This window comes from Pempheris klunzingeri, chromosome 8, assembly GCF_042242105.1.
Source record: "Pempheris klunzingeri isolate RE-2024b chromosome 8, fPemKlu1.hap1, whole genome shotgun sequence".
NCBI lineage: Eukaryota > Metazoa > Chordata > Actinopteri > Acropomatiformes > Pempheridae > Pempheris > Pempheris klunzingeri.
Genome location: NC_092019.1, coordinates 5,043,563 through 5,056,397, shown reverse-complemented (window position 1 = coordinate 5,056,397; position 12,835 = coordinate 5,043,563). Strand labels below are relative to the sequence as shown.

At 42.4% G+C, this 12,835-nt stretch overlaps 1 protein-coding gene across 4 annotated transcripts in view; it reads right to left on the bottom strand.

Annotated features, from left to right (window-relative positions):
• The window catches only part of ubr5 (ubiquitin protein ligase E3 component n-recognin 5), a 33,132-nt gene that overhangs the window by 1,906 nt on the left and 18,391 nt on the right, over window positions 1-12,835 (bottom strand). The window contains exons 36-55 of one of the 4 annotated variants that reach the window (XM_070834631.1): window positions 12,510-12,621; window positions 11,807-11,938; window positions 10,469-10,726; window positions 10,079-10,347; window positions 9,365-9,576; window positions 8,796-9,029; window positions 8,604-8,677; window positions 8,321-8,493; window positions 7,521-7,670; window positions 6,927-7,144; window positions 6,459-6,579; window positions 5,473-5,845; window positions 5,207-5,294; window positions 4,974-5,118; window positions 3,983-4,113; window positions 2,871-2,931; window positions 2,476-2,657; window positions 1,867-1,951; window positions 1,604-1,759; window positions 373-486 (exon numbers count right to left, since the gene is read on the bottom strand). In XM_070834631.1, coding sequence (XP_070690732.1) covers window positions 373-486; window positions 1,604-1,759; window positions 1,867-1,951; window positions 2,476-2,657; window positions 2,871-2,931; window positions 3,983-4,113; window positions 4,974-5,118; window positions 5,207-5,294; window positions 5,473-5,845; window positions 6,459-6,579; window positions 6,927-7,144; window positions 7,521-7,670; window positions 8,321-8,493; window positions 8,604-8,677; window positions 8,796-9,029; window positions 9,365-9,576; window positions 10,079-10,347; window positions 10,469-10,726; window positions 11,807-11,938; window positions 12,510-12,621 — 3,288 coding nt within the window. The remainder of the gene's footprint in view (window positions 1-372; window positions 487-1,603; window positions 1,760-1,866; window positions 1,952-2,475; window positions 2,658-2,870; window positions 2,932-3,982; window positions 4,114-4,973; window positions 5,119-5,206; window positions 5,295-5,472; window positions 5,846-6,458; window positions 6,580-6,926; window positions 7,145-7,520; window positions 7,671-8,320; window positions 8,494-8,603; window positions 8,678-8,795; window positions 9,030-9,364; window positions 9,577-10,078; window positions 10,348-10,468; window positions 10,727-11,806; window positions 11,939-12,509; window positions 12,622-12,835) is intronic. The other 3 variants (XM_070834632.1, XM_070834633.1, XM_070834634.1) reach the window with 3 other exon arrangements.

The window sequence follows — 12,835 nt, the reverse complement described above, 5'->3', positions numbered from 1 at the left end:
ACCGGTGAAACATTTTTCTACGCTCCATACATAGACTGTGTATGAGAAGTGGACGTGGCCAACAAGACATCACCCATTGGTTTGTGGACTGCTGTTAGTTTAGCAATTTAGACGTCGCCAATCTGAAAAACTTTCATACAATCAGACTTCTTTTTGCAACCAGCAGAGTCACCCCCTGCTGGCCATTAGAAAGAAGGCAGGTTTAAGGCATTTCAGCATTAGCTTGACTTTTTTAGACCAGGAAGCTGCTTCCACTTCTTTTATACAGTCTATGGTTCTATAAAATCAACACACTTTTAGATGCGGTTTGTTACAACCTTGAAAATCTGAGTAATCACAGACGAAGGAACATTTTTCAAGTGTTTTACTTACATGGAGAGGCTGCTCAGCCACCACCAGCATTCTGTGCTCGGCATACTTCCTCACGTACTCATACACATTGAGGGGAGTTACTGGCATGTTGACCCCACCAGACAGAAGCTCCACCTGAGCCAGGAGGGAAAAAAGGTGTCAAACACTTTGAGTCCAACGGAGCACATATTTATTGTGAGAGATATTTCCTTCTTTAGCCTCTGCGCACAGAAGTCTCCCCAGGTCACGTTTGGCTTAAAAGGTCTCATTCAGGCAAACGGTGAAACTTAAAATTGGGGGAGCCTTCTCTTTGTCTTTGGAGGACAGTTTAGCTCTCTGATTGTTTGGGTTGGCTGGCACCTTTCAGATAAGGCCTGAGGCTCCAGTGTCAGAGTGACCAAGGTCACAGGAGATAGCTGTGCCCCAGACATTGCAAGATAGACTTGGAGGAACATGCTGACAGTGACGTTTAGTTTAGATGTCAAAGAGCAAATGGACTAGTCAAGCATATTTGCAGAATGACCACATTTGGACATGGAGTAATTTTAGCCCTCTTGCAGAGGTTAAAAGTTGAGATGGCACCAGGCAGTGTTCATACTGAGTGCTGTTGTCTCTGCTCTCCCCGAAAATCAATAAATGTCGCTGTGTAAGACATCAAGGTCTCCAGCAAGCTTTTCCTCACAGTCTGAGCTGAACAGAATAAAAAGTTTCCATCACATTTTAACACGCTGTGATTGTTTGACTGTAAATGTGTTTGAGAGTATTTAGATTCTGCTTTAAAAAGCTAAACCTCAAGCTGTGATGCAAATAATGTATAAAACTGAAACAAATGAGCTGGCCAATCACAGTGACGGATCCTCTTCTTACATCACTTACAATTACATTTTGTATTAAGATACACTGAACGATAGATGGACCTTGATGTGTGTAACTAAAAAATACATTCTGAGTCCTTGGGGTGCATCTTTTCTCTTCTGCAGAAACTGTTACCGTGTTCTGGCAGCAGCATCTAAAAATTAATTCCCATAATTCAACTTGCAAATTTCCAGTAAAATACCATGTAGCACCTATACCATGTAGCCTTGTGCTAGATCACTCCTAGATCTGCTCCTAGTTTTTCAACAGTTCTTCTAGGATGTCACGCTTTTGTTTTTATAGCACATTTTTTTGTCTGAACATGCGCTACGGTTTAATTTGTTAGCATTTAGTGTTACAATCTAACTTTGGTGAAACAATGACTGTAGTCCTTTACCTGTCCAGCCCCTTCCTCTTTGCAGAGGTCAATGGCGAAGGCCAGATCCATGGCAGCAAACACTGCATCTGCTTCCCCAGCCTGAGAGTGACGGATCAGCTGCCGCAGACTCTCATACATGACCGGGTCAAAGAACGCAAAGTCGTGCCAGTTCACCTGCAAAGATAAGTAGATTTAGCAACTGTGGTCCGAAAAGCACCAACATCATGCAACAGGGTCTTATGGTAGCAAAAATGTATAATAAAAGACATATTTTCTCTCACCTTCCTCCCAAGCAGCACTTTGATGACATGTCTGTTCAACGTGATTGGACAGAGTTCATTCTGAAGCAGACATAACCCCAGTATTCTGCACAGAAAACACAACATTCAATACTTCAGCACCTTCAGGGTACCTAACCAACCAAAAATGTCCAGACTCTCAAAGCCTTTATCACCACAACTATTTGTTACAAGAAATGCATTTGCCAAAAATAAAGTTCACAGAATTCATTTATAGCCACACCAATCAATGTTTACTTAATCAGCTGTTTCATGATAATTTAATCAGGGTTCATATAGCTTTTTACCAGTATAATTAAAGCTCTTTTTAAGCAATCTAAAGGGGCCTAAAACAGGACCTATAAGGCTTTAACACCACATCTATATATTGTTACTATAAATGCAACCGCAAAAAATAAAGTTGACAGAATTCCTTTATGGCCACACCACAGTAGGAAACAAGTAGGAGAGTTAAGTTAAACTTGTTTACTACTTTTAAGAACATTTTCCATAACTTTGTCCTCTTCTGGAGCCTTTGGTAAAATCAGCTTTCTATTTATAACTGAATACAATCCTCTTCGTGTTTGACCAAAGAAGAAGAGCATCCATTACCTGCCAATGTTACGGAAGCAGTTCAGCCGGGCCTCTGTATTCTTGCCGGGCCGAGGCGAGTAGAAGCCTCGTTTTCCAGGCTGGTAGAAGAGAGGAGCGTTGTCGTCCCCGTCATCTGGGTCGTCCAGCTCCATGTCAACCACGCTGCGGGTTGAACCATGACGCTTACGGTTCTCCTGTTGCTACAAGAACACAAGAGGGAGGAAAAGAGGACTGTTAATTATGGCTGTTTAGAAAGTGTGCAGTAGCATTTATGTTATTCTAAGTCTAAAAAGGAGAGAAATATTAGTTATCGTGTCAAGCCAGCCCTGGTGTTCATGATTATTAATAGAAATTAAATAAATACATCAACATGTTGGGACATTATAGAGTGAAAACAGAGATGTTGTGTTTACTTGTGCTTTTTCTGGAGCCTCCAGGAGGCCCAGGTCCAATATGCTGTCAGCACCATTTTCCCTGGAGGAGACGGAGACAGAGGGTTTACAGTTAGAGTGTTCCTACACATTTTCCTACACATTTCTAAATTCCATACTTTTCCAGACTTGGTAGACATATTGGACATCTGAGTACAAATAGCTAGATATTTATTAAGTAATAAATGGGTTCAAAATCCAACATTACAACGTATTATGTTGTCAAATAAAGGCAAGGTTTGTAGCTAGGTATTATAGCTCATGTAAATCAATTAACACCAAACACGTTCAATGTACATTTTATTCAAACTACATGCTGAGACAGAGTAATGTTATTTAGTTTTTGTCATGTGATATAAATAACTGTGTGCCCTACAGTAACAAAAGGGTGTTCATGTAAATCCGGCCCCTAGCAAATATGTCCTATAAGTAAGACGGATACTGAAACTAATAAAAACCAGCTAAAACTTTTATGAATAATAAAAACTTAGCTGAAAAGAGCAAATTCACTATGGAAACGAACTGATCTCTAACTCATCTGTGCAGCGTTGTTTATTCACGGTGCCCAGTGAAACGATGAAGGTTTCCTTACAGAGTCAGATAGTCCGTTTACTTTTATGATTACTACATTACTGCATAACTCAAATGTCAAGACAAGCTTTACTTTTGGTTATTTGCAATGCTATGAATATATGCAATACAAACTAATTTGGTCATGAATGGAAAATATAAGGCTCTTGGGGCAGAGCTGTCTGTGCAGGCGCAGAGGCAGCTCTGCATGGGAGTGTGTGTTCAGTCGCACAGCATACTTGAAGCCTTTCTTTAGACGACATCAAGCTCAGTCTGTCCCACACATTTATATTTTAGCAGTAAACTGAATTAGTCTGGACACAAAAATCTTTTCCATGCTCTTTCCTTTTTAACATACTTATCCAGATCTGTACTTAGTTTAAAAAACTGAGGCACTTAAGTGTCACAGGGATTGAGAGCAGGGCAGAGTGTGTGTGTATGTGTGTGTGTTATGGTGAACAGAGCTGATAACATTTCCCGTGTTCAGCATCTATATGTCTCTTTGACACATCTGGTTATGTTACCTTCCGTGTGCAATAAGGAGCTCCATGGCCTCCTCCACCCTGGCTCGGAGAGAATCCTCACTCGCCAGCAGCAGCAGCAGCTGAGCAGGGGACAGCTCCAGCAACATGCCTGTGATCTTACTGGCAAACGCCTGAGGAGACAAACACACGGCCGTTCTAAGTTTGGTGACGGAAATTATTTGTTCCACTGAGACAGACTGGCAGTCACACACATAGTTATATTGTCTAGCAGTCAAAGTTTGTTTCCACTCATGAAAACTGATGTGGTTTGATGATGGCAAAGCAAAGGTCACTTGCTCTCCAAAAATCAATGGCTTTCCTCATCTTACTGTTACAATTTAATGCAAGTCTGGTATAAGTTAAGATATGCTGACCTCTAAACTGAAAATTATGTACAGTGCTTAACAAATGTATTAGACCACCACCCAGTGTAAGGTGTTTGCCTCCCCTGCCCTAAATTAACAGTATTGCAGATTACCAAAATATGTTTTTAATTTCTGTAATGGTTAACCCTCCAGTATGTGCAAGCTCTTTAATCAAAGTGATGTATTTGAAATGATGTAAAAGGAATCTGGAGTAGTGGAACTGATGGACCGGCCAAGTCAAAGCCCAGACTTGAATCCTATCGAACAGATCTGGGATTTATTGAATTAAAAAATAGATCACACACACATTTAATCCAAAGCAAGTCTCTGGGAACAGCTGGGAACTATTTGGAACTCAATAATAGAGACGGTCGAAAAGTACATGAAAACAATCAGGGCCAAAGGAGGTCAAACTAAATATTAAGATTTTTGGTTAAAATATGTGAATAAGGACTATTTAGTTGTTCCAGTTTGTTATTTGCCTAATAAATAATAATACAATGTTTAATTTGAAACAAGTTTTTGACAGATTTCTGATAAGGTGGTCTGATAAATTTGTTAAGCACGGTATATGACCAGATATTGTATCTGCTGTGGAGCTTTGGTGGATGAGGATGATTTATTACCGGTTGCATTGCATGAACACGTGGGTAGAGCCTTTCTCCCAGGGCTTGTCTGTGTGCAGGCAGGGGGTCGGGCTCATCACTGGGGTTTCCCTCTGACGAAGGCCTGAAAGGCCTGGTGTCTATGGACAGCTGCCTCCTTGAGTCTCTGTAGAACACAAACATGCAGGTTTGTCTCAGCACAAACCTTTTTGTTTATTGTAAAAGGAAAATATACTTATTAGGTTGGAGTCTACCTGTCTCGGTCTCTCCGAGAACCTGCTCGAAGCCCTCCACTTCTCCTCTCTCTTTCCCGATCTCTGTTTCTCAAACGCTGCATCAGATCTACCAACACAATACAGACACGGTGAAGAAAAACGACTCCACCTTTGAGTGTAAATCATTCTGTAAAGATAATATCTTAACTCATGAGATAACTGCGTTAAGCATCACAAAAGTGCCACTGAATGTAACAATGAAATCTTGTTCCATAATACAGTGTAGTTTCTATGTATTGTCATACTTGAATTGTAATCGTGATGACACGTACTGCTGGCCTGCATGCCCTTGCTGACACTCTGAACACAGTCCAGATTGGGCAGCTTATCGTTGGAGAGTAGGGCCAGAGCGATGGCCGTGTAGAAGCTGCGGGCCACGCCGCTGCCCTCCCCCGGCTCATCTTTGAAGGTGACCTTCACACGATGCACAGCCATGGGAGTGGTTGTGCAGCGCCTGCCAAAGTGCGTATTAAGCTGACGCATGGTCTGCTGTATTAGCTGGTCTCGATCCCGGTCCACCTCCAGGGCCAGGTCACGGGACTGCAGGTTCCGCAGCTTCTCCATCTCCCTCCGGAACTTGGACTCCTTCACCTCAAAGCCACCCAGCTCAGTGAGGATCTGGGATAAATAGCAAAAAGACAAAATCATTATGCTTGCCTGCTCTCTAACATCTCGGCCACGATTGCCCCAAAAAAGCTCCATGATGCGATGTTTTTGATATTAGAATAATTAGAGTTAGTCTGCAGCTCTACACATCTTTCAGCTCATTGTTAGCAGAAGAACCCAAGGTGAACACACCAGCAAATAATGGAGTCGTGAGAAAGAGGACTCTACTGGGATTATCATGTTGTTCAAATGAATCTGGGAGTGTTATGGAAGGCACTGACAGATATCATGATGAGCTTCAATAAGTAATATATGACTATGAATCTACTGGGGCGAATTCACTCCTCCAGGTTCGCATTTGAAGTGCCCTTAGGCAAGAACCAACCCCAACTGGCTCCTGAAGCATACGAATGTGTGTGAAAGAATCATCTCCTTCAACTTAGATTCCTCCTGTATGAATGATGTGTGAATCAGCATGTAATGTAAAAGCGCTTTGAGTAGTCAAAATGAGCAGAAACAGACCATTTACTTACAAATTAAAAGCCTTTACGTGAGTATAAAAGGAAGGTAATTCATAGATAATCGATGCTGTTGCTTTTAAATGAATATTCAGATAAAAATGTACCGATCCAGGCTCAGCTCCGACATCCTCCATGAAGACACGGCCAAAGAGCTCCAGTGACAGACGCCAGCGGCCTAGCAGCATGTCATGTGAGATCATCATCCCCATGAAACTACAGTGAGGTCTAGACAGACACAGGAGACAGAGGCACAATGATTGATGCTGTAAATGCATTTCATTAGAATATTAAAACCAAGTTATAGTATGTTAGAACAATTAAGTTTTCATTTCATTTCATTCATCCATCCATCGTCGGGTACACCCTGGAATAGTCTGATCTACATCATATAATCCTTCATTCTAACTGTTATCTGTTGTCTTTTCTGCCTAATATTAGGATTTTTAATGTCAGTATCAGAATTTATGTGAATATATGTATAAATTGACATTTTTTCTAGAAAACAGGCAGCTGAACTGTACCGCACTGAATTTTACTGCCAACATAGAGGAGCACGAATTGGTGTTTGATACCTAAATGATGGGAGAGGGGGTCCGTCACTCTCAGTGAGACCAATCTCTGCAAGTAGGCTGCTCTTCAGCTGGGCAGCTAGGTCATGTGGTGAAGGGCCCGGTTTCGAAGCCTCCAGCTCCTGCTCTGCCAGTGACTGGTTCCCACTGCTCCGCTGGCCAGTTTCCATACTCATCACATTCTTCAGGTTGGCTGAGTAAGACATCTTAGTGGGCAGGATCTGTTTTAATGACGTTCAGAGTAGTTGATTAGTAATGTGAACAGATGTATGTCTTGAATTGATTACAGTGTGATGATGAAAGAATGGAGATATGGAAACGAGACACAGAATACAGACTATGTTGCAATATCCACACTTGAATTTCAACGTAAGCAAAAAGGCTATCCAAAATATCCATTATTTCTTGCTGTCCATTATTTCCAATGTTCTCAAATACCATTGATGAAATAATGAGGAAGATATAATGAATCCTGGATAATTTTTTTTAAAGATTTCTATTTAAAAGTGTAGTTTCTGCAACATTTCAACAGTGTTTGTGTGTGGATATTAGAACACAGCTGCCAGCGTATTTGTCCAGTGAAGAGGGGTGGTATACCTGAGAGGGGGAGGGTAGAGAGGAGCCCATGTTTACCTCCAGGCAGTTCCTGTCCATGCTTGCCTCAGCCAGGCCTTTGGTTGCCATGTAGGAGGAAGAGTACAAGCCCTGAGAGGGACGGCCGAACAGATCCTCCTTCCTGGCATTAGGCTGTTAGAGAAGAAGCAAAATTAAGTTGAAGCTGAAGACGCTGTTTGGCTATTAGATAATAGCATGGTAATAGCAGTTATATATCTAGCCAACGACTGTATGCTATCTAATGTGCTGGTGTACTGTTCTGCTGGCTCTGTGATCCATCACTGTTGGCACGCACTACTGCTCATACCAGTCCCTGGTGGCTACGAAGAGAAACTGGCTGATGAAAAGCTAAAAGAAGGATTGCTAGGAATATTGAACAGTTCGATTAATAGGTATCTTTCTAGTAGCATACTCTGCACTCTCTTTTGTACCGATTAAGCTCAATTTTGATCTGGGATCAGATTCCCTAATGATTTGGCTGATTTTCTGCCTGATCAGTTATTGTCTAATGTGCAGTTTGAAGGAGGTCACGATGCCCGAGAAATGATCCGGCTCAGTTGGATTTCTGACATTTCAGAGGTTGTGGTGTGGCTGTTTAGCCTCTTGAGCAGATGCATGACATAGCATAGCTGCCACAGCTGTCATTGGAAGGCTTGGTCTTGTGTAATTAGCATGCTGTTAAATCCAAGCAGGTTGTGGATGATGCATCTTTAACCTTTCCATCTTCGCCGTCTCAGGAGAATCCTGAGAATCACACTAGAGGAGTGAGCAGCGATGCTGACCTGCAGAAGGTGGGGCTGGTCTGCCAGTGGAATGGCCTCAGCCAGGGGAACGTCGAAGGGGTTGGGTGGGATGCAGCCCAGGAAGGTCATGGAGTCAGAGCGACGGAAGAAGGGGTGGTTCTGACCCGTTTCAGCTGGAACTGGGTCCTCATCTTTGTCCTGCAGAGTTGAACCTGAGGTGATGCAGAAACAGATTGTCAGCACACACACACACAAAAATGACCAACAATGACATCTCTTACACATTGACTATTAATAAATATTAGCTATTAAGCTGGCTTACTTTGATTGGTGTCCTCATCATTCTCGTGATCGGAATCCTCATTGTCCAAACCCAGTTCCAAAATCTCTCGATTCCTACAAATAAAAGTAGATAACAAATTCTATTAAAATAGTTACATATAGTCAAAGCCGCTAAAAGGCAGCTCCGTTTCTTAATAGAAAGACGGCATTTTCTTATGTTTCCTTCATTTACCTCTTTCTGTCCATCTGTGGGGTGTCCAAAGTGGTCTGCTGGTTCATGGCCTTAATCCAGTATATAAGAGCCTGGAAAACGTAGGCCACATGTTTCAGTGAGCACACGTCCAGCACAGGAAGCACATCAGAGTGCTCATCATTGTGGGAGCGCATCAGTGATAAGGCGTAGTTCAGGAAGTCTCCCCGAGCCGACATCATGCCCTGGCGAGCTGTTAGCAGTGTAGCTGCTCTCCTGAAACAAATACAACACACAGACAACAAGTGAGAACATCGCAAACCTTACTAATGCAGAACTGCAGAGATATGGAGTCATCAATTCAATACAGTGTGGACCAAACTATTTTGTGCTCGACAGTTGGACTGGACATTGACTGGGACTGTTAAGAGTTTAATGGCTATCAAGAGAGCTTTCTAGTTTGTTGATTTCGTGTGTATCAAGACTCTAAAGGCGTTCTCACAAGATTTATTATCACATGGCAATTATCAACCAATCAGACTAATAATGTGGAAAGGAAAAACAACAAAGAGGGTTTATTAGGACTAAATAATTGATTTTTTTCTTTTTACCTGCGTCCTTCCAGGGTGCGGAGGCTAGCCTCCTCCCGAGCTGTCATGCGTTCCCTGCGCGCTGAGTGCTGAGAGGCGTGGAGTGGATGACTGGGGTGACCCGGGTCTCCAGCAGACGACAGCGCTGAGCCATATCGCAACTGAGCCTCAGTGGAATCCATGATGGACACCATCCAGTTCCATGTGGGAATCAGCTTTTCTTCAACATAGTTCTGGTTCAACACAAAATAAACATTTCACTCATTAGACAGATCAGATGTTTGTTAAAAGATTGATATTGATCAGACAACACCAAATAGGGTGGATACAGTGCAATCAATTACATATTTAAGGGTTGGGAATGGGCAGGAATGCTTCTGAAGGTGAGACTTTCAGTATTACAATGTTGTGCTGCTATCAAATAGGATTTGTGACATTGTTATTGGTCTTTTCAGAACAGTTGGATAATGTCCAGATTATAGGGGAAACAGGCTGGGTAGTACTACTAGCACATGTTAAAGATTCAGATATATCTGGGAGGGGAAAATATTTGAATTCAGATGCTGAAATAGGAAAATGGGAGAAAACAGGATGGCTGGAGAGGTTGCATTATGTGACACCACATTTGATTGGTGATTATTATCATCCAGATAATAGTATGTAAGTAGTATGTGTGCCATGCTGGAATAGTGGGGTAAAGTTTAGTTTTGACCACATGATGGCAGTGTATCTTACCTGCAGGTTGACTGCATCCTGGTAGGTGAGCTTCACAGCAGCAGGGTACTGGGAGTAGACTAGGTGGTTGTACTTGGGAATGAGACTCATGAGGTCAGAGATCTGCCTGATGACAATGCTGTAGGCACGGGCCAGGCTGCTGGCAGATGTCAGATAGCTGCTGGAGTTGCTGGCCTCCAGAGCCGCCGCTGCAGCAGCAGCGCTGGAGCTGATGGCACTGGAGCGGCGCAGGTTGGTGGGGTCAATATATATCAGGCCTGTGGAGCTTGCTGTGACAAAGACAAAGAGCACAAGAGGTAGAATCAATATATACCATTATAGCACCATTTTTGTGACAGTGACTTGGATCCACAAACGCTTTACTACAGAGTCCCACAAAGCTCCACTAACCAGCTGGTGTTGAGGAGCTGGAGGGAGCACTTCCAGTGGCCCTCTGGCTGGGGGTGTTTCTAACAGCCCACTGCATGGAGCGAGGAGCCTGGGCTGCACTGTTGGCATGGGAAGCGCTAGTTGTCCTTTCCAGCGGCTCATCCAACAGGAACGTCTCCTGGTCGACATCGTCGCTCTGACTGCTGCTGCTGTCGGAGTCACTGGAGTCATTGGACTGGGAGTCGTCCTCTGAAAAGAAGGCAGGAACACTGCTGGCACCTTCAGAGAGGAGGAGGATGACAAGGGACGAAGAAAAAAGATAAAGGAGACATGTTTAATGGTTTGTGCATCCATCTCACTTCCCTTTCTTGTCTTTCACATCAGATTTATCCAGGCAGGAGTGCAGGTTAGTGAATCACACCACTACAAGGCCAAACAACACTAATATGACAGTGAAAACACTGAGACGTCAAGTCAAAACAATAGCTGCACTCCCTGTTGACCAACTTGTGCTATAGTAAATTCCACAATAAAATTTTCTGTTACACATTTCTTATTATTGGAAATTAGATTAAGAGATTAAGAGAAAGAACAGCAATGTCTCAACTGTACTAAATACTCTGGATGGAAATGAAACAACATCATTAGTAAGAAATAGACATTTTAGATGACCAACGAGAAAAAACACCACACCATTTGGAAAAGCTACAAGTTGATTAGTTTGTTATTTGGGTGAAAGACCAACAAGACTACACTTGCGATGAGGGACAGTATTAGTTAAAAATGACAGACACAATAACAGTGAAATGTGAGAGAAGGACGAACTGAAGGAACTCTCAGCAGGAAACAGTGTATGCACTTTGCAAATTCACTCTTGCCCTGACATCTGTATATGCATTGAAGTAAAGAGGAGCTCATACCAAAAATAGGAAATGCCAAGGACACCCTACTGCCTGCAAATGAAATACATTGGGTATTCAGCCAGGGACCATTTTGTCTGCTGTATCATTAGCTCTCCAAACATAAATCCCCACAATCCAAAATGCTGACTGTTAAGCACTAATGACTTTGTGAGGACTGAATTAGTCTGTAATTCAAGGAAACAAAATACACCACAGTGCAGCAAGACAGAAATGCAATTTCTACTTAGTAAGTAGTTGGAGCCTTACAAAAATCCGGAAAGAATTCAGTTTGAGGAGGCCAATAAGACAGGTGACCGCATTTCCAAAAAAAAAAAAAAAACTCTGAGAGGGAACAGTACTTAGAAAAAAATCAGGGTTTTTTCATGAAATAAGGGAATTTAAAGGAAAATCTAAAATTAAATCTAAACTCAAAGATTAAAAACAGCTGTTGACCAACCTGCTTCAGAGCCAGCGGTGGCTGCTGTGACGACACTCCTGCGGCCGCTAGCATTATCCTGATTGCTGTGGTTACTTTCACTGTCACTCTCCGTTTCAGCTGCAGCCAGCAGATCCAGCTCCATGTCACTTCCTAAATGCAGAAACAAAGAAACAGATGCATCACTCACTGTTGGATCAAACAACAGGCGTTTTTTTGGACCAAACAGTTCACATGGAGCTCCCCAGAGAACTACCAACCTTCAAGGGCTTCTTTTTGTTTGCATTCGCACCACCAATAGGAAGCTGATGTCACATAAGGTGCCCAGTGGTTGGTCTAACAATGTGGCACTTTAACGTATCAAAATCAAAATTGTATCTCCCAGATCGCATATGAGTTTTTGAGCCGTTGTTTTGTGTTGTCTGTCATTTATACAGCCAAAGTTATACAAGGGTTTTTAAAAATGGCAGTCACTGGTGCTGCATTGGCTCATATTCGACCAATCACCGTAGATTTACATCATTCAAAGTTCCTCTGGTACATCTGATAGAGTAACCAGGGGGCTAAAAGGAGTTCAGACACAATAAAAAAGGGCTTGGTCCTCCAACTGTTCTTTATTAAAAAAGGTGCTCTGGTCCCGAAAAGCCTATTGTGAACATCTTCCGTGTCATTCACTGCATTGCTTTACTTAAAAATAAATAAATAAAAGTAAGGTGTGTCTCACCATCCTCGTCGTGCTCATCATGCTGCCCCTCTGCCTCTGCATTTTCCTCTCCCTGTTCCTCTTGGTCGTCATGATGGTCTTCCTCACCTGCCACTCCCTCTACAACTTCAACCTAAGAGACAAACACAACAGATGCTCACTAAAAAGTATACAGTAATAGGGGCAAACCAAATGAAAATGAAAAATAAAAATATGAATCGATTCAAATCAATTGCACTGTGAGCTCTGGGTGGCATTTTGTGGTCTTTAAAACTACCAGTATGCACAGATTGACTTGCATGCAAAATTCAAAATGGCCTTAATGATTATATAATGAGGTTCCCCAC